Source organism: Dioscorea cayenensis, chromosome 8 (genome assembly GCF_009730915.1).
Source record: "Dioscorea cayenensis subsp. rotundata cultivar TDr96_F1 chromosome 8, TDr96_F1_v2_PseudoChromosome.rev07_lg8_w22 25.fasta, whole genome shotgun sequence".
NCBI classification, from domain to species: domain Eukaryota; kingdom Viridiplantae; phylum Streptophyta; class Magnoliopsida; order Dioscoreales; family Dioscoreaceae; genus Dioscorea; species Dioscorea cayenensis.
Genome location: NC_052478.1, coordinates 10,133,809 through 10,155,276, shown reverse-complemented (window position 1 = coordinate 10,155,276; position 21,468 = coordinate 10,133,809). Strand labels below are relative to the sequence as shown.

Below are 21,468 nucleotides of genomic sequence, written 5' to 3'. Positions count from 1 at the left end.
GTGCTGCTACAGTATTGCTACAATGCTCTGCTACAGCCTTCGACCTGAATAACTTCCGAATTCCATACTTTCATCGGGGTAACGTAAACGGGCACATGTTCACATCATGAATCATTTGCTTCTTTAATGATATACATGTTGGTGGAGCTCTTGTTCTTATATGCATAAGTCAGAATGCTCAAGTGTGACTACCTTTGTGCCCCTCCAAATGGATGTGCTCACTCGAATACGAGGAGGTTGGCACACACTCTAGCATCTCACACCTGACCTATGTCTTCGCGTTTGAACCTTAGCAAGATCTCCTCCAAAATAGGTGCATTATGATCCACATTGGCCTATTTCCTTCATACTCTGCCTCACAACCCTACCTACATAAAAGTAACATAAAATCACACATATTAATGTAAAAACCTGAGAAAAGTAATGCTAAACATAAGGAATGAACTCTTCGCATTCATATCGCACAAGCACTTATCACTAGGTAAACTTCCTTCAGGTCTCTCCTATAGAGACTTTGCAATTTGCTTCACTTGATTTTCTAGATTGTACAATGAAGTGGTGTGGTTGTGAAGTATAGCTTCGACTGACTAAAATCTTGTATTCGACAATCGAACAAATCTAGTCAAAGCTTTCTCTAGATCGGTCATCCTGGTCTACAAGCCTGAAACTCGATTCTCCATGTTCGGGGCTTGTTGTTGTTATTAGAAACCCGGTGTTGCGGTGGCCTTTTGTTGCCCTTGATTATTCCAAGAAAAGTTTGGATGGCTCCTCCAACCCAGATTGTAGGTGTTGCTATATGGATTTCCTTGGCCCTCATTGCATTACCTACAAAATCTACTTGTTCCACAGAGGATGTACCATTAAATAGCTGTTAGGCAATTAGATAGATCATGGCCTCCTCTACATCCGTTACAATTCATTACAGTCGCCAATCTAGGAGAAGTTAGAATGTCTAACTTCTTGCTCACTGACTCCACTTGGGCCGCCAATTATGTAACCGCATCAATCTTATGGAGACTGGCCACTTTCTTCTTCTCTCTGGCATTCTATTGGTAACTATTCAAACCCATTTCTTCAATCAATTGTTGGGCTTCTTCGGGAGTCTTGCTACCTAAGGTACCTCCTGTTACTGCATCAAGTAACTGCCTTGTGCTAGGGTTCAACCCATTGTAAAAAGTCTGAATAATCATTCACTCGGGGAACCCATATTGAGGATATTTCCGCAAGAGCTCCTTGAACCTCTCCCATGTCTCAAATAGAGACTCCAATTCCATTTGCATGAAGGAGGATATTTCATTCCTAAGCTTTACAGATTTTTCAGGAGGGAAATATCGGGCAAGAAAAACTTCTACCATCTCCTCCCATGTAAAAATCGATGCTCTAGGTAATGAATGTAGCCATTGCTTTGCTCTCCCCTTCAAGGGAAATAGGAAGGCTCTCAACTTGATGGCATCATCCATAACACCATTGATTTTGAGCATGTCGCACACTTCCAAGAAATTATCTATGTGACTATTTGGATCCTCATTGGGCAAACCATTAAACTGTGTGAACTACTGTAACATGTGAATGAATGCCGGCTTTAGCTCAAAATTCTGAGCCGTATTTGGTGGCCTCACAATACTAGACTTTGTGCCAAAACTGAAGTCTGGCATAATCTGAGAGTGTCCTCTGCTGCTCATTCTGTTCTGCCATATTATCTGATCCTTCACCTTCTATCTCAGCTTGATTAGACTATTCTTACACAGGTTCTTTACCCCTTTAATGAATTCTTTGTTCAATGTCCAAATTTTTTTCAACAAATGTCGAAGGGTTTCCTCATGTCATAACCTGGATCTGCTATAAAAGAAAGAAAAACAAATAAGAATGATGATAGAATAAGAAGATATGAAATAGAATAAATGATGAATAGCTAAAATAGCAAAGTGCAAAGTGTTTCTAAATTGCCTATTCCCCGACAACGGCACCAAAAACTTGACACACACCATGCGTGTGACCCGCAAGTGTACGGGTTTGTCAAAGTAATAAATCTTAAGTGAGTCGGTTATCATATCCACAGGGAATAGTGAATAGAAACACAAAGATTGCTACTTAACTAAGTGAATATGAAACAACAATGATGTGGGTAAAATCAATGTGAATGAGACTAAGGAAAATAAGAGAGAGAGGCACGATAAACTGAGAGGGAAAGCAATAGAGAGAAACTAGGGCACTCGGACATTACTCCCTCTAGGGCTATTTATTCAAATGCAAGACCAACTATTTTTTCTCCTAACTGATGCTTAATGTGTCGTGAAAATCCTAAAATACACGGTCCCAAACCTAAGGTCAACGGGACTAACTCTATACTATGTCCCAGCGGAGAAATCGCACAGTCTCAACACCTCACACTATGCAAAGTTGCAAGAAGTTGTAGGGATTCCAAGTGATAAACCCTATTCCTATATGTAGATCTAACCCTTTGTTCCAGGTGAAAGACCCCTAGTCACTATTAAGCCCCAGATACTAAGGATTACTTCAACGCTTCACTCTGTTGCTCACGCAACTAAGCCCCAGCAAAGTTTCTCTCTTAGCACTTCACTCTATTGTGATCGCAAAAAACTCTAGGAAATGGAGTTATGGTAAATTACATCGGAGGGGAAAGGGGACGCTCCGCTACCTCTCGACTCACCCCCTTGACCCTCTCCAATCTTTCTTTGTCTAACTCTCATGGTGTGTCAATCACTCACAAGGATTACCAATGTAGACTATCAACCCTAGTGTCACTCTAAGGGAGAAATCATTCAACAAGTATTCAAGATCGGAACTCAATTAAAGACATCAATTAAGGAAAACATAATAAAAGGTCAATGAAACAATAGCATCCTATGGTTTACAAGTCCAAGTACCCACTAGGGGGTTTCACTCTCCATGGAGCAAGATACAATAAATAATGAAATCAAAATTAAAAAAATGTAATCCATAAGAAAAACCCCCTCAGTATTCATGTCGATGGCCGTGTGGAGTAGCCTCGTCCTCTCCAAAGGTTCCCTTGTTAAGCCTAGGGCACACCTCGCCTGATCAGTGCCAATGAAAGTTCCCCCAATAACTATCTTCCAAGAGAAACGTGATGTCAAAGTCATAGAACCACTCCAAAAGCCTTGCCAAAGCCTCTCTAAACCCTAGCAGCAAGTCTCTCAAAAGATATAGAAAAGATGGAAAAAAAGGATTCTGAAATCGGGTTGAATCGCGACTTTTTATAGGGCTGGAATCGGGAATCCACATGGGCATGTGAAATTTCCACACGCCCGTGTCAATCTGCAGAACTTGGTTTTTCAGCGGCGTGTGATTTGCTATAGTACTCTGCTATAGTACTCCGCCAAAATACTCCCGAATTTACACTTTTCATCGAGGCAACACAAACGGGCACACGTCTATGCTGTAGATCGCGTTGCATCTTCAAGTAAAAGCACATTTGATGGGACTCTTGCTAGCATTGCACAAGTCGGAACACATGAGTGTGACTGCCTTTGTGCTCCTCCAATTTGTATATTTAATCAAGCATAATGGAGGTTCGCACACACTCATATTCAAGATTTCAATTCAAGATTCCATCAACATAATGCATTTGCAATCTACTTTGGCTCTTTTCTTCTCTAATTAGCTCCACAACCCTATATGCGTAAAAAAACACAAAAACACAAGTATTAGGGATTAAACCTAATAAAAGTAATGCTCATTGTAAGAAAAAAATACTTCGTATTCTTAGTACACAAGTACTTATCAGCACGCAGCCTGGCGTAACAACGCGGAGAGGCACTTGGAGACCTGGTCCGCTAACTGGATTAGTTTGGCGAGCATCGCCTTGGTTCCTTTCTTCGTTTCTTTATCGGCAGCAGTGAAAGTTACGGCAAGCGGCAATAGCTTATCATGCAAAGACAGTAGCATCAGTGGCGAGCAGCAACACCATCAAATAACAATGTCAACACCTCACCAAATACATCTTTTTTTTCCTTTTTAAATTAACTCTGCCCCTTCTTATCCTAATCTCAACCTCTCCCTAAGAATCACAGAGAATCACAACGAATAGGATAATATCAAATTTAAATTTTTAATTAATTTCAAATTCCAAATTTGAAAGTTGAAATTTGAAATTAATTTTTTTTTTTTTTTGAAAAATTCAGATAGTCCAATTTGACTCAGGATATGTGTTCGGGCGCTTTAGGATTTGCACTTTCCAGATTGCCTTGAGATCTGTTCTCAGGCTATATGAAATTTAGGATCATCATTATATGTGTATTTGGGCTATCCTTAAGATTTGAGATTGCCTCGAGATATGTGTTCTCAAGGGCAATCTTATAATTTACATTTGTGCCTCGAGATAAATTCTCAGGGGCAATTTTATAATCTCCATTTATGCCTCGAGATAAATTCTCAAGGGCAATTTTGTAATTTCCATTTTATTATTTTTTTATTTGCCTCAGGATTTGCATTCTAATCCAAGACAACCAGATAATTTATCTTAAAGGGAAAATCCAAAATCAATTAGGATATTGGGTTCTATTAGGACAGATGTTATATTATTTAAATTCTAATTATATCCATGATTAAGATATATTTAAATTTAATTAGGGTTTGGGTTCTATTAGGACATTGGGTTCTATTAGGATAGATGTTATATTATTTATATATAAACAGCTACCTCTCGACTAACCCTCTCGACCCTCTCTAACCATGCTTTATCTAACTCTCATTGTGTGTCACTCATCCACAAAGATTCCCAAGATAGATTCTCAACCCTAGTGTCACTCTAAGGGAAAATCAATGCAATAAACATTCAAGGATGGAACTCAATTAAAACAGCAATTATAGAAGCATAATAAAGGTCAAAGAAACACAATCATCCTAGGGTTTACAAGTTCAAGCCCCCACTAGAGGTTTAGCTCTCCATGGAGCAAGATACAATTAACAATGAAATCGAATGTAAAAGCATGTAATCTATAAGAGAAACCCCCTCGTAGGCCGTATCGATGGTCATGTGGAGTCACTTCGTCTTCTCGAAAGATTCCCTCGTCAAGCCTAGGCATACCTCGCCGAATCGATGGCGACGAAAGCTCCTCTAATAACTATCTTCTGAAGGAATGCTGTATTGAAGGCCGTAGAACCACTCTAAAGACCTAGCCAAAGCTTCTCCAAACCCTAGCCGCGAGCGCCTCCAAAGATGGGAGAAGTTGGGAAAAAGATAGGAAAAGAATCCTCTAAAACGTCTGAAATCACGGCTTTTATAAGGGCTGGAATCAGGTATCCACATAGGCATGTGGAATTTCCACACGCTCATGTGAATTTCCAAAAGTTGATTTCCTGCGACCTGTGAACAGTAACTGCTATAGTGTTTTGCTTCGTTGTTTTGCTACAGTACTTAACCAAAATACTCCCGAATCCACACTTTTCATCCAAGCCACATGAATATGCACACATCCATGCGGTAGATCGTGTTGCATCTTCAATGAAACCACATTGACGAAGATCTTGCTAGTATTGCACAAGTCAAAACACATGAGTATGACTGCCTTTGTGCCTCTCCAATTTGTATATTCTCTTGAACATAATGGAGGTTGGCACACACCCAAATATCTTTGAGCACAACTTGTGTCTTCATGTTTGTTCAATCCAAGAACTCATCAACAAATGCATCCACAATCTGCTTTTGGTTCATTTCTTCCACAATTATCTCCACAACCCTAGATGCACAAAAGAATGCATATACACAAGAATAAGGATAAAATCTGAGAAAATTAATGCTCAATGTAAAAAAAGAATAGTTTATATTACTAATATACAAGAACTTATCACCCTCTGTCAAGTCTAGGGCACATCCCTCTAAATCAAGTCAACAATTACTCCCAATCACTATCCTCGAAAGGATCTATAAAGGTTGATGAAGAAATGCTCCCTTGACTTCAAAGACCTCCTCTCCAAACCCTAGCCGTTCTTTCCTCTAAAACTTGGGCAAAAAGATATATCAAATAGCTTGGGAGACCTTCGGGGGGATGTTGTATACTATTCTGTTGAGTATTGCAGTACTATGCTACAGTGACTACCCGTGTAAGTCCACAGGATGGCACATGCACATATGACTACCTTATGTCCTTCGAACATGTCATTTGGTTCTAGAATCCTCATAAGTCAGCACATACACACACATATATGTTCTAAACCATGTGCTTGCTCTTGTAGCTTGCATAAACTCTTTTGAAAATGCTTCCACACCCATATCTTTGATTACTTTTTGTCAAATCTCCTTCACAAACCCTGATTGCATAAGAGAACACAAAATACATGATATTAGTGAAAATATATGAATAAATTCATGCTCAATGTTCATTAAATATGTACTAAAATATGTATAAAGAAGCACTTATCAACAAACAAACTGAGGATTCTGGTTAGTCACGAAATCCTGTATCCTACCCACAGCTCTCATGCCAAATACACCCCTATAATTCCAATAGATCACAACCAACTTATTCATCACAAACTAAATAATATATATTAAAAAGGATAGAAAACACCTAAGTAAAAAAAAGGATACTATTGGGGTTGCGAGGAGTTCCTCATTCCCTTCTTCCAATAGAAACCCACCCTAGCAGCCTTTCTATGGGCAATAGCCTCCAACTTGACAACACTTTGGAACTATCCTAGAGTCATATCATCATCTTGGTTTTCCAATTCATCTCCTTCCCCAGTGTTGTCAAGATCTCATTCTACCATCTCAACATTAATTGGCAAATTATAACTAGGGGATGGATTAAATGTAGAGACCACTCTATCTACCAACATCCGATAACTACTAGTGAATCCCTTCATCATAGAGCGATGATTAGATTCCAGGCGCACATCTGTGGCGGAGATTGACATGGGCACCAAGTCGTCCTCTTGGGTCATAGCAATATTCCTATTAGTGGTCATGTCACTAATTAAACAATGTGTTAAATTTCAAGGCCGGCTATCACTCATATTTTGAGAATCATGATCAAGAACGATCGACTTTAGAGGCTTCGATGATATACCATCACCCTCAACTACCAATCAACCCATGCCACACCTATTGGTTTCCTCATTAATTCCTTCTACACTCTCTCCTATATTGCTAACATTCAAATAGTGAAAGGTTGCATGTGAAAAGAAGTGAGAAAGGTAATCTCCTATGCCCTCTTATTTATAAAACCCTCCAATATCAAGAAATCAGCACTTGGACTGTCCCCCTACATTTTCCTCCTATGCTTTTATGACAACGTGTCATGATCTGAACTAGCATCTCCACGGCCAGCCACTTATGCTTGTCCTCGGTAGTGATCACAACCATGTTGGCATTGAACAATCATGTACATGCCATAATCAGAATCCATGGTTTGTTGATTCGGTTGTTTCTCCTGGATGTCAATGAGTCATACCACACCACCATTCAGTTTAGACATCTCTCATGTCCAACAAGATCTATCTAATTTGGTTGCTTACTCAATGTTAGTACACTAGTCACAAAGCAACCAGGGTCAGCCTCGCCCTCACCGGACTACTAGACACGATAGGGGCACTTAGAACACCATGACCTACCATATCACAATTGTAATAGAAGACATGAAATATTTCATAAAGAATTATGATCGGGATCTTGCCAACCCCATCATTAACCCAAAAACCTCTTTAAAGAGGCTTTGACAAGTCAATCTCAACATAAATCCTAGTAAATTTGGCCCTAGACATCTCCAAAATGAAGTCATCTACTTTAGGCAGGCCACCAAAATGAGAGGCAATATGCTCAAGCATATCCATTTCCCAATCTTTGATGGGAAAATGGTGGAGCTGCAACCAAACCGCAGTAAAGTTGAGCTTCTCGAAAGCTAGTTTAAAATATTCATGGCACAGTGTTAATAGAAGAACCATCCCAGAGATGGTCCAAGGTCCTTTTTATAGTAATCTAGACTGCATGTCAACTAATTCACATTGAATGAAGAAAAGTTCGTTCAGCATATCTGCTACTTTAAAGGTTCAAAAGCTTTTCCACATTTCACATAGGGCAACCTTGACTTGCTCAAGCAAAAACACCTTTCCAAGAAACTTCCCAAACAAAGCTGCTTGCAAATGGGCTAAAGAAGAAACTCCTTGTTCAAAGAGATGGTTTCGTAGACATACATTTTAAGCTTATCAAAGGCCTCCCTTTGAACTAGGGGTGGTAACAGGGCTGGTCTAGAATGGGGAGTAGTCTCCCCGTCCCCATCCCCGGCTAGGACGAGGATGAGGAATCCCCATCCCTGAATCCCCATAAGAAAAAAAAAATCCTTCCATCCCCGTCCACGCGGGGATCCTCATGCTAATACACCCATGAATTTTAATTTTTTTAAAAAAATTATTTAATAACAATACATTTACGAAAAATACAAAAATCATCAACATAAAACTTTACAAAATAACATATCAAAAACTTACCCAAAGAAATCTCCAAATGTTTATTAGTACAAAGCAAACCATAAATATAAAACTTATATAAGTACAAGTACATCTATGAGTTTGGGTTCGTCTTTTGAGGATTATTAAATAATTATATATATATAGACACACAAAGGGAAATGATTAATTATAAATTTTTTTTTTCTTTGAGGGCTTTTAGGAAATATTTAAAAGAATTTTTATTTTAAAAAATAATAATTTGAGAATTATATTAATGGTAAAAATATAATTAATTAAAAAAAATAACTGGGACGAGGAGAGCACTCCTTATTCCAGTCTCACATTAGGAAACTAGGACAAATTGATCCCCATCCCTGTTACCGGTTTGGAGAATCCCACCCCAATGGAGTCGAGTCCCCAGGGGGATCGAGGATTTCCCTCTCCACTACCAACCCTATTTTGGACAATGGGATTGATCTCTGGTTGTTCATAGCTGGTCCCAGTTCCAATCACCATCACCCAAGATGGTTGGTTCTGACCCACCATCGTAAACGGGGGATGAAGAGTGGGAGAGCCAGATACACACACGAGGAAAAAGTATTGTTAATTGGAGAGAATGATCAACATGGAAGTTGGGCAAGTGCTTCGAGGATGTGTTCAGTTGACATGCAATAGAAGTGCGGACAATGTAGTTTCCACAAAACAATTTGAGGGAAAAAATTTTCTATGAAATCAATCTAATTTTTACTTCATTAACACTAATTAAAATAAATAATTTAAAATTTAAAATATTATTATTTTAATTTATAATAATTGTTCATTAATATTCATAATTTTTAAAATAATTACCAAATATTTTTATTTGAGTGAGTAATCTTATTTATTAAAAAAATCATTAATATTATAAAAAAAGATGAAACAAATAAGACAAAGCAAGCTTAAACAAAGAATCCCCATGACAAGAAACAAATAACAAAATAAACAAATGATTATTTTTTTATGAAAAGTTACAGATGAGTTTACTACGTGACTTCTGGGCGGTGCCGGAGGTGGTGACGGTGGTGAAGGAGTCGAAGAGGGGAGTGAAGGTGGTGGTTCTAAGGCTATTGCACAGATAATGACCTCTCAGGGTGCTTTCAAAGTTCAGGAAATGCCGTATGCGCAGGTGGTGTCTTCTTCATCTTTGGAGGATGGAGGTGGTGCTATGAGGTTAGCGGGGAGGTAGGCGAAGGGTACGTCTCCGGATCATCGGGAAGGGGCGAAGAAGATAGCAGGTTCTAATCGGCCTCACCTCTGGCTGATAAGGCTTGCGGCGGTTATTTTCGGACATCTCACAAAACGAGTGAATGTCGCTACCAAGTGGTGTGTCTTCGATGTTCCGGTGTAGGGCATGTTGCGGCCCGTTGTTAGGTGGAACTGAGGAGGGGCCCTCGCCGAAAACGCCTCCACGTTCGGTTGAAACTTCTTGGTTTGCAAGTGGGGGCACCATAGGACTCTGGGGAACCATTAGGGGAGGTCCCCTCACTTCCAAAGTCGGGGACTGGGGAAGCGTTGAGGAATTATCTACCACGCCGTGTTTTGATTTGTCTTCCACTTACACCAGAGACGTCAGCTACTAGGGAGAAGCTTGTGAAGGTGGCGGTGCTCTCGCTGATCTCTGGCTTCGTTAATGTAAGTAGTGTGCTGGAGATTGCACCTTCGGTTATCAACATGAAGCTAGCCGGCCCTATCACTCCATTGACCGATTATTCATTCCTTGTGCCACTTGTGAACCGGGAGGAGGTCAAGGAAGTGTGTAAGAAAGGGACATTCAAAGCTACTATGAAGGATAGTCCGTGCACCTTAAGGATTGCACCATGGTCGGTGGAGCTAGGTGCAGAGGGTCGTGCTTCGGGGGAGGAGCAATGACTGTTAATATGGAACCTTCCTCTGCATGCATGGAGTTTGAGCATCATCACGGAGGTTCTGCAGCCAGTTGGAGAACTTATGGCGTTATCCCTAGCCTTTATCCCGCATAAACGCTTCATCTCAGTGCACGTCCATCACCGCTATGGTGTTACCTTGCCAATAGAACTAGAGCTTAGCTTGGGGATGAGGAGATCTTCTATCATCTTCACTGGTGAGCGGGCTACTTTCCCTGCCTTCTGAAGAGATCTTGGAAGGTACGTGCTTTAGGAGAATAGGTCTAGAAAGAATGGAGAACGGCCAATAGAGAGGCGGTCCACGCATGAGATTTCTTCAGCTGAGAAGGGTAAGAAACAACGGGTGGTTCATTCTTTAGGAGGGGATGAAAGCGGGGCAGTCGAGCATTGCTCTCGCCCTAATGACATTGATTCTCATTCGGTGAGAATTGAAGTGCGTAGGCCACAAGTGGAGCTTGTCTTGTCAGCTGCTTTGTGGGGGACCGAGTGAGCTCCTGTGGGACTACGGTGCCAGTAGGTTGGAGGCCTCGCCTCAACCACGGTCGACGTCTGGCCGTTCTAGCCATCCTAATGATCCTATGTTCATTAGGCGGTGGTCCGAGGGTTAAAGAGATAGACGGGTGATGGCTTGGTCCTCCGAGAGCTCTTGGACTGTGTGATGTAACGAGTCGCGATGGCGCGGCTCAAGGCATCGATGTGTCGAACGGTGGCAGGTCCGACATCCGTACAAGCTAAGCTCTACTACTGGTTTAGGGGATTCGCTGGATCCATCCGAGGTGGCGAAGGTCAGAGAGTCGGAGGTTGCAGCTTCTGAGGTTGTGAAGGTGGTGGCTAGGAGGGGCCACGTGGCACACATGTGGACGTGTGGTTCATTGGAAGATCGGGATGTGGATCGCGTGAATAGATTACAGGATCTGGTTGCTTCGGAGATGGGCTTTAATGTTCAACTGGGCCATGAGGATAATACATCAAAATATGGGGGACTTATTGGTGATCTTGTATTAATGTGTGAGGTGGGCCACAATGTTAGCCCAGCCCCTAATGTTCAGTTAATTAATTTGGACTTCTATGATCCTGAGAGGCCAGCCCAAGGCCCGGTTCTTAATCCAAATTTGGGTATTGTATTTAGACAAGTGGATGGTCCTAGTATTGGCCAAGATCCAGGGATGGTGGGTGGATCATTACCGGGCCAGTTGATGGGGCCTCGGAAGGCTGATTTGACTGAGGAAAACATTATTAAGCGTAATGATCCCCCTATAATTGGTCTTCCCCCTGCAATGGAACCTCCTCAGGGTTTTAGTTGGCTATTTCTAGCAGGTGTTTCGGCTTTTGTACCGACAACGGCTGTTACCACACTCAGGGTTGATTCTGGAGTGGTGAGCAGCAGGATTTGTTTAGTACCGGCACGTTTTCCGACATTGGTGAGTCTTCTAATAGCGTAGCAGACTCTAAAGACTCTGTGTCGTTTTTCGAGCGTAACCTCAAAGTTATGCTGCCTGATTTACCTGTTGGCCAACATATTGGATCCTGTCGGAGTGGGACACCAAAAAAGCCATCTTCATAGTTTACTGAAGATGCCGAGTTCATAGCGGAACCACCAAAGTCAGCAAGGAAGAAAGCTGCGAAACAGGACAGTTCTGAAGGTACTTCTAAACCCCTCCTCATTTCTGATTAGACTAATGCTCAAATTTCTAATTATTGTGATGCTTGTGGAATTACTTTTGCTGATCCCTTGCCTGGTTGTATTAAGCACATATGTTCGTTAGAACATACTTATTTTGCCTCAGCCCCAAGGACGGCGGCGACCTCTTCGAAGGTCCACAATATCTAATTGTGTTTATGAATATTATATCTTGGAACATTAGGGGCTTAGGGAGACCGGCTAAGCGGTTCCTGGTGAAGGATTTTTTGAACTTGCATTTTGTTGACATTTGTTGTTTACAAGAGTCGAAACTAGACATTGTTTCGGTGTCAACTTAGAGAGAGATCAGAGGGAGCAGCCTTGATCAGTTCGTTTACCTACTGGCTAGGGGAACGGCAGGGGTATTATTATTGGGTGGAATGGTGGTCTTTATTCTGGGTCCACAACATGGGTGGGTACGTTTAGCTTGATGGTGGAGTTTTATTCCAAATTGGATAACTTTAAGTGGTGTTGCACCTCGGTCTATGGTCCGAATACGAGGTCACTTAAGTTAGAATTCTGGGAGTAACTTCGGATTTGTAATAGTGACACCAGTATTCCTTGGGTTGTGTGTGGGGACTTTAATGCAATTTACTCTTTGGAAGATAAGCTTAATGGGACCCCAAATCTGGTAAATTCACGATGTTCTAACAACTTCATGTTTGACCTCGGTCAGATGGAACCTCCTTCATCTGGTAGGAGGTTTACCTGGACGAATAGCCAAGAGAAACCGAATTAGGTTAAGCTTGATCGCTTTGTGGTCAATAATTTTTGGGCTTCTCATTTTCCAAAGTTAATTCAAAATTGCCTCCCGCAACTGGGATCGAACCATGTCCCGATTCGATTGGAAGTAGGTATTCATAGATCCAGTCCGAGGCCTTTCAGATTTGAGATGGCATGGTCAATGGCGGAAGGGTTCCATGAGTTGGTGATACAATGGTGGTCTTCTCTATCACCGGTGGGCTATGGGCCATTTTTTCTTGCCAAGAAACTGATAAGTCTGCGTTGTCACCTACATTATTGGGCAAAATTCAAGTTTGATTCGATTAGGCTAAAAAAACTAGCATGTTTACAGGAGGTCTAGCTCTGGATATTGCTAAGAAAGCCGCAGGCTCAACTTGTCAGAATTGCAACATGAGCGGTGATTATTTGAAAATTTAAAAGATATTCACAGACAAGAAGAGATATACTGGAGACAAAGGTCGAGGGTTCAATGGCTTAAGGAAGGGGATGAAAATACGAAATTTTTTCACGCCGTTGCAGATGACTGTAAAAATCAGAGTTTTATTCCTAATATCTGACATGATGGTGCTATTCTTACAGACTCAAAGAATATTGGGAAAGTGTTCTTGGCATGCTTTCAGCAATAATTTGGAAAGAGGAGAGATTGGCGACTCCAGGTTGTTCTGCAGAATCTTTTGACTTCTAAGAGGCATGTCAATTTGGAACATTTAGAACAACCTTTCTCCCTAGAGGAGATTAAGTGTGCAGTGTTTGAGTTAGGAGGTAATAAGGTTCCTGGGCCGGATGGTTTCCCGATCCATTTCTTCAAGCAATTCTGGGAGATGATTAAAACTGATCTTCTACGGCTTTGTGAGAATTTCTTTCATAGGTATGAGAATTTGGAAAGAATTAACTAGGCCAATATTGCACTTATCCCTAAGATTGGCACCCCGGAGTCGACAACGGACTACCAACCCATTAGCTTAATCAACTCCACATTAAAAATTCTTTCGAAGGTTCTGTCTAACCGGTGAAGCAAGGTTATGACTTTACTTATAGATGCGGACCAATCGGTGTTCATGAATAGGAGATGTATTTTGGACAATATTGTAACGGCTGAAGAGCTAATTTTTAGCATTCATAAATGTAGACTTCCGAGGCATATTTTGAAAGTTAACTTTGCAAAAGCCTTTGACCTGGTGGACTGGGATTTTCTTTTTGACCTTCTCAAAGCCAGGGGTTTTGGGAATAGGTGGGTTGGCTAGATTAAAAGTATTCTAGTCTCTTCGAAGGCTAACATTCTTGTTAACGGTTCACCTAGTGGTTATATTCATTACAAGAGGGGCTTATGGCAAGGGACCCTTTATCACCTCTCCTTTTTGTCCTCGTCACCGACGTGCTAAGTGCAATGTTCACCCATGCGCTTCGATCCACGATCTTAGTAGGTGTTTCTCTCGGGGAGTTTCAAAACAAATGTAATCTTCATTATGCTAACGATCTATTGATCTTGACTACGGGTGGAATGGAGGACCTTAGAATTATAAGTTAATTTTTTATGTCTTTGAAGGTATGACGGGTTTGGAAACTAACTTTGCCAAAACTTGCCTATACTCGAGTAGGATGGGTGAGCTTCCGCAGGAGGGGGCGGCCAAAATGCTTAATTGTGAAGTTGGTTTTCTCCCTGTCACCTACCTCGGTGTCTCGATTGCAGGTAGATTACCCCATAGACAAGACTGGGAGGAATTGATACAAAAAGTTAGAAGACCGCTCTCTTCATGGAAGATTCAGTATCAAGGCTTTGGATCACATTAGGAAAGATTTTCTATGGTCTGGACCGGAGATTAACCACCCAGGATGTCGATTGGTTGGTTGGAAGTATTTGTGTCGACCACGAGAGCAGCGGGGTTGGGGGATTTTGGATTTTCATAGCTTCAACTTGGCGTTATGGGGAAATGGTGGTGGAAATTTGTGATGGATCCTAACTGGTGTGGGGCGTCGGTCGTGTAGTTCAACTATGGGATATCCAGGTGGAACCTTTCCCCCAATTTGTCAGGTCGGATCTCATCATTTTGGAAAGGTGCGTCTGCTTGTCTTCCGGTACTTAGAGGATGTATTGTTTATAGCATCAATGCCGGTGAGAAGACCTTGTTTTGGAAAAACCGGTGGTTTAACGGGGTGGCGCCTATGGACTTGTGGCCTGATAAATTTTGAAATAGCTTTTCACCTAATGGCACTGTGCGGGAGTTGGCTTTTCTTCTTGAGGAGGTTCTGTTTTCGGCTAATCCTGAATATGGGAATCTTAGGGATCGTGTGTGGGATTCTAGAGAAGTGTGTGATGATATAAAATGTTGGAAGTTAACAAGTAATGGTATCTTCTCTGTCAAATCCTTTTATAATTTCCTTACTGATTTTTGGGTTTTTGGGGGTTAAGTATCCGGTGGTGGTGTTCTTCTGGCGTGGTTCCTGTCCAATGAAAATCAACCTTCTTAATTGGTTAATATGGAAAAACAAGGTTCTCTTCTTGGAGAATTTGGCAATAAGAAGATGTAATAGGTTGCCTACTACCACTTGTGTTCTGTGTCATGCAGGGATTAAATCTTTGGATCATTTATTTCTGAGTTGTCCGTTTACTAAAACTATTTGCGGTTACTTTGATAACTTGTTTCATTTGCCGGATCCACCTATTTCGATGAGTGACATTTGGGTAGATTGGAGGAATTTATTGTGACCGTCATTTAGGGCCTTTGCCGATTTCTTTGTGAAAGCTATTGTGTGGATTGTTTGGCTCGCTAGAAATGATCTTATTTTCAATGTTGTTTCTGTGCCTGTGCATGTGCTTATTATCAAAATGATCATTTGCTCCTATCATGGTTCTCAACTTGTGCAGATGGGGCCAAGGAGAAGATTACGGATTCTATGGTGACTGTATGTCGGAGTCTGGAGTGTCTGGGTAGTCGTGTAGAGGACGGTGCTGATGATCTAGTGGCCGAGGAGGCTCAATCTACTGACAGGGGCTAGGGTTCACTCGAGATTGTGGTCTGGGAGGAGGCCAATTGTTCCTCTTGCTGTTTGTTGTAGTGTGTTGTTGTTTTGGTTTTGAGTTGGGGTACCACACCTAGTGGTCTGCCGCTTGCGGTCTTTTTCTCCCGGGTTGGGGGGATGATTGTTGTTTCTGTTTATCTTTCTTTAATTTGAAATAGTTTATCCATCTTTTCACAAAAAAAAAAAAAACTTAATGGTGCGCTTTAGGACGACTAAATCACTAATATTTATAATTTAATAGTAAAATTTATATTTATTATATACATAATAATACGTGACATTTTCGTTTTTTTTTTTTTATAAAAAAAGAAATATCTATACCATAGAATTTCAAATAATATTTTTAAAGTTTTATTTAAATTATATATATGTATATATATATGACCAATATAAATGATAAACAAAGTCAAGTCCATGACTGGCCCGATCATTAGAGTGCCGAACTGGGGATCGTTCCTCGCCTGCTCGTTGTAGCACACATACCAAGAACCTGTTCGATGAAATGCCTCAAAGAACGCTTCTTCCCATATTACTGCAACTCCATTATCCGAGCATTTCTCGAGAAAGGCTCCCCCCAAAATGCTCTCCAAACCTACAAAGCTTTGCTCTCCTCCGCCATTCTACGTCCAGACCACCGAACCCTTGTTATTGTCCTCAAAGCCTGTAGCATCTCCTCTAACCTGCACGCCATGATGGAATGCCATGCCAAGATAATCAAAGCCGGGTTGCATTATTACATGCCTCTATGTGCATCAATCTTCAAGTTATATCTTGTTCATGATCACATAACTGATGCACGTCACATGCTTGACGTTATATCCCGTTGGGATCCTGATCCCGTTTATGGGAATTTGATGCTCATGGGGCTTTTCAGGAACAAGGAATTTGACATGGCATATCATGTGTTTGGCAAAATGCCTAAGAGAGACTTGGTTTCTTGGAATTCCATGATTGAGGGTTGTCTTTGGTGTTCGAGGCCAAAAGTGGCGTTTAAGCTTTTTAGAAGAATGCTTGATGCGGGGCTTGAGCCAGATGGTTTTACATTTTCGACTGTTTTTTCGGCTTGCGCTCGGGTGGGTGCTTTGAGCCACGGCAGATGGGCTCATCAGTTGATGGCAGAGAAACAAATTGAGCTCAACCATATAATTGTTTCTGCTTTGATTGATATGTATGCGAAATGCGGAAGAATTGAAATAGCAAGGAAGATCTTTGATGGTATAAAAAGGAACAATGTATCAGTCTGGAACTCGATGATCACTGGATTGGCCATTCATGGACTTGGTGCACAAGTGTTTGATGTGTTTTCTTTGATGGAGAAGGAAGGAGTTGCACCTGATGGTATTACATTTGTCAGTATTCTGACAGCATGTAGCCATTGTGGATTGGTTGAAGAATGCCGTCAATATTTCAATGCAATGAGACATAATTATCTCATTGAGCCCAAGATTGAACACTATGGTGCAATGGTTGATACTCTAGCACGTGCTGGACTTCTTTATGAAGCTTATGAAACTATAAAGACAATGGCAATGGAACCAGACACAGTCATCTGGAGAGCACTGCTTAGTGCTTGTCGGAAGCATAGGCAGGCCGACTTGGCTGAGACTGTGATCAGACACATGGCACAGGGGAAGCAGAGTGGAGATTATGTCTTGCTCTCGAGTATCTACTCATCTGCAAAGCAATACCGTCATGCTGAGACAGTATGGAGGTTAATGAAAGAGAAAGGTATCCGGAAGAATCGAGGTCTAAGTTGGGTAGAGATGGGCAGTGTGCTACACCAGTTCAAGGCTGGAGATCGATCGCATGGTGAATCAGAAGCTATTTACAGAGTTCTTGATGACTTGATGGGGAAAGCTAAGGCTCATGGTTTTGCACCAGTGACTGAACTTGTAACCATGGATGTGTTGGAGGAAGAAAAAGAAGAAAATCTGCAATGCCATAGCGAAAAGCTAGCAGTTGCTTACAGTGTCCTTAAAACAAGCCCGGGGATGGAAATTCGGGTATCAAAGAACCTTAGGACTTGTTTGGATTGCCATGAATGGATGAAGATGGTTTCAAAGGTGCTCTGCAAGGTGATCCTAGTTAGAGATCGGATACGATTTCACCGTTTTGAAAATGGTTCTTGTCTTTGCAATGATTATTGGTGAGTCTGTGAATCTATGGTTCTTATGTATCAAATTAAAGATAATTTATGAGTAATATATTATATATATTCACGGCCTTACATGATGTTGTCTGAGTTGATACATTAAGATTTTATGACATTGGAAGGTATTCTATATTACTTCCTAATCTAAGTCAAGACTAAATTTGATCAAAGCATAACACCCTACCACTTGGCAACCATGTCATGGAGAACCTTGGTCGTGGTTGAACCTCTAATGAGCTATGATTATCAATCTAGCCTTTGCTCAGGGATCCTCGTTATATTGGAAAGTAGACATGAAAGCAAAAATTTGGAGCAAAAATTTTCCTAACGGTACCATGTAACCATATCATCACTTCATGTTCCCAACACGCTATTAATTGATTCAACCATAACTTAATTTGTGTCCTGTAATCCATGATTTGATTGAGATTGGATTCCAAATGTCTACTACGTGGTGATTGATGGAGTCATAAAAATCAAGGTTTTGAAACCCAGTTTGATGCCAATTTGACCTGATTTGAGAGGATTTGGTCATGTCAATAGGTCAGGTCATATAAAAACCAAAAACGAAGAATTCAACTGATCGAACAGGTCGAATTGAGTCAACTTAAGGGTTATTTATAAAATTTATTCTTATTCTTATTTTTTAATGTTATGGTTTAATTGAATTTGTATTTTAAATTATATTAGATTATCATGACATGTTGGATTTTATTTAATATATTAAATTTGATATTTATAAATTATAAAAATATTATATGTTTGTTGAATTTTGTAATATTAATTTTAAAATTTTTAATAATTTAGAATATATGTTATATATTTATATATAATTAAAATTATAAAAATATATATTATATTTATGACTGGATCAAGGCCGGATCAATTATTGACCCATGATGTAAAAGACTTCTCAATCGCACCTTGGTTTGGGTTTTACAACGTTAGTAAAGACAATAATATGTAAATAACAGGAGGTAGCACAGATATTAACAACACCAAAGGGCATCAATGAACAGAAATTCATAGGTACCATAATTATGGCATCTTTGAAGATTGAATGTATTTTCAGTTAAAAGAGCTTCGTGAGTTGCTTCCTTGATTCTTGCAACTCAAGCGGAGATGTGATGAGCATCCTATCTTCTCATTCTTTGCCAGCTTCAAGATAACAATGAATGGGTCAAGTCATTTAAAAACCCATAACAAAGAATTGATCCGATTGAACCATTTGTGATCACCACGCTCATCAACGGGAACCAAATATGGTTTTCAAGCACGCGCACAAATTGGCATTATTCAATTGTATTAAATACAATATTCAACCATTTTAAATGTAGTCTTTAAACAGTTGAAGTCACGGTACTAACCAAATATAGCTCCAACTATAGTTGGCTTTCAAATCTCTCATAAACATTTAGCTTCCAGCAAACTTGGTATTTAAACAATCAATCAATGTAGAAATAGCCCAATTTAGCTCCATCAAATAAATTAGCTCGAATCACTATAAGAGGAAAGTCATCTATTAACTTCATCAAATTTGCTTAATTAAATCTATATAAAATAATGCCGACTCAAAAAATAAAATTAAAAGAATTATAATTTTATTCTTACGATAATCAATGTATTTTTTTTGCTAAAATGGTTTACTACCAATATTTTCATTTAAGTATTTACATCGTAATATGTTTGGTTCGCGATAATATTTTCACATTACTGCCTGTTACGTGGTAATCTTTTCCACATTTGGCTTAGTGGCGGTGTAATATTGATGGTAATATATGATTACCAACCTTGGGATATTACGAAGAAATTTGATAATCCCATTATCACCAAAACATATGGATATCTTAGAGTACCAAGTTGGTGGTAATCTGATATATTTTTTAGACAGATATGCCATTTGTTAAAAAAAAATAATTTTCAAAGACATCATATTTTACCCAGTAGATAACAAAATTAATTTTGAATAACGTAATTTGGGAATATTTTCGACTTCGAAAATTTAATTTTTTTTTTAATTTAGTTAATTTTTTTTCATGTAAATATTTTATTTTATCTTAACTTTCCATTTGCTCAAAATTTTAGACATAAAAGTAGTTTGGGAAAAATATGCAAAAGTTAATTTTGATGTTATAATTTAATTATTCTGACCCCAAATTTTATTTTACTGTGTTTATAGCATGGTTATTATAAATTACAACAGCATTCCTGGATATATAGCATCTCTGATCTCATTACAATGGTAATTCCTTTGCGTGGCAATATATTATTATTACGAACTAAAAGACCCTTTAGAGTCTTGATCTGCAAACAACATGATCTTTAATCTAATTGGTTTGATTTATTGTTTGAACTTCAGTATTTAGTATTGAAATTTGATATAAAATTTAGATACAATATCTTAATCACTTTTAATTTTCTTCTTTATGGAATACAAGCAACTTTTACTATTGATAATTGATATATTATCTTCATAATTTGCCTTTTGTAATTGGTGTTGGAAGAAACAGGAACGGGATGACAGAACAGGAAGACTGAGGCGTGCAAGAGCAGTGTCCTTAAGAACAAATTCGCCTCCTTTTTGCAGTGCGACAGGAAACCACAGACGTCATTGTTCTTCAGGATTCCACAGTCAGGTCCTCTGGTCGCGCACAAGAACAGAGAAACAAATGAGCGCTCAGATTTATGATTAAGGGGAAAAAGGAAGTGGAAGGGAAAAAGCAAAAAAAGACAATTTTGGAGATAGATCAGGTTTTATTATGTGTGGACAGGCTGCAAGTCAAAGGGACGCGGAAGACGAAGAGGTTCGGGAACGGCCGGGTCTCGAAGAGGCACGGTGAAAGGCGAAGAGCCACGACATGGCCGAAAATGAACACGGGGAAAAGGCGCAAAAAATTAAATATGATGAAAGGGGTAAAAAGGTAAAAACCCATTATGTGACTGCACCCACTAAATCTGGTGCATTCGTGTCCGCACCATGCGCCTACGTGAGTTCAAAATTTCTGGATCCAAACCCTGAAATTTGCACCCCCCTGCGCCTGCGCGTAAGAGAGCATAACCATTAAAGCAAGGTTAAAGGATAATGAATAGTATTATATATAAAGTGGAAGAAGTTCTTGTAGGTAAGAATTGTGGTACTAAACTTTTACTGGAAATGGTTTGAAACTAATATGGGCCCTCTAACAATCCCTCCCCCCCCCCAATTTCAAAATATTCAGGCAGTAGAAAAAGAAACGGAACAAATGAAGATAATGCATCAGAACTAGTGCCTTGTAGGCTATGAACTAATTCCTAGAATATATAAGAAGTGACTTACAGGAACTTGGTGAAATAAATTTATATGAACCAACATTCCTTGTTGTAAATCAATCGTCTCATAAATCACATTACCTTCTTGAAATCTGAGCAACTCTAATCGGGTTGGCACCTTTCGGCCATGTGCCAAAAGCCTTGAATTCATAAGTGCTCTAGAAAAACTTGCCTGAGTTTTTCATAGAAAGCGGCCCCACTTTCAAACTTAT

The 21,468-nt window shown here is 39.9% G+C and overlaps 1 protein-coding gene and 1 non-coding gene across 2 annotated transcripts; both read left to right on the top strand.

Annotated features, from left to right (window-relative positions):
* The first annotated feature begins 1,200 nt into the window (after nt 1-1,200).
* Nucleotides 1,201-1,307, top strand: LOC120268029. Its single transcript, XR_005538700.1, has one exon. It is a non-coding gene; the product is annotated as a small nucleolar RNA R71 (small nucleolar RNA).
* A 14,915-nt stretch (nt 1,308-16,222) lies between these two features.
* LOC120266622 (pentatricopeptide repeat-containing protein At5g50990) lies at nt 16,223-18,013 on the top strand. The gene has a single exon (XM_039274266.1). It carries the CDS (start codon nt 16,293-16,295, stop codon nt 17,943-17,945), a length of 1,653 nt encoding a protein of 550 aa, XP_039130200.1. The 5' UTR covers nt 16,223-16,292; the 3' UTR covers nt 17,946-18,013.
* Nucleotides 18,014-21,468: the final 3,455 nt, after the last annotated feature.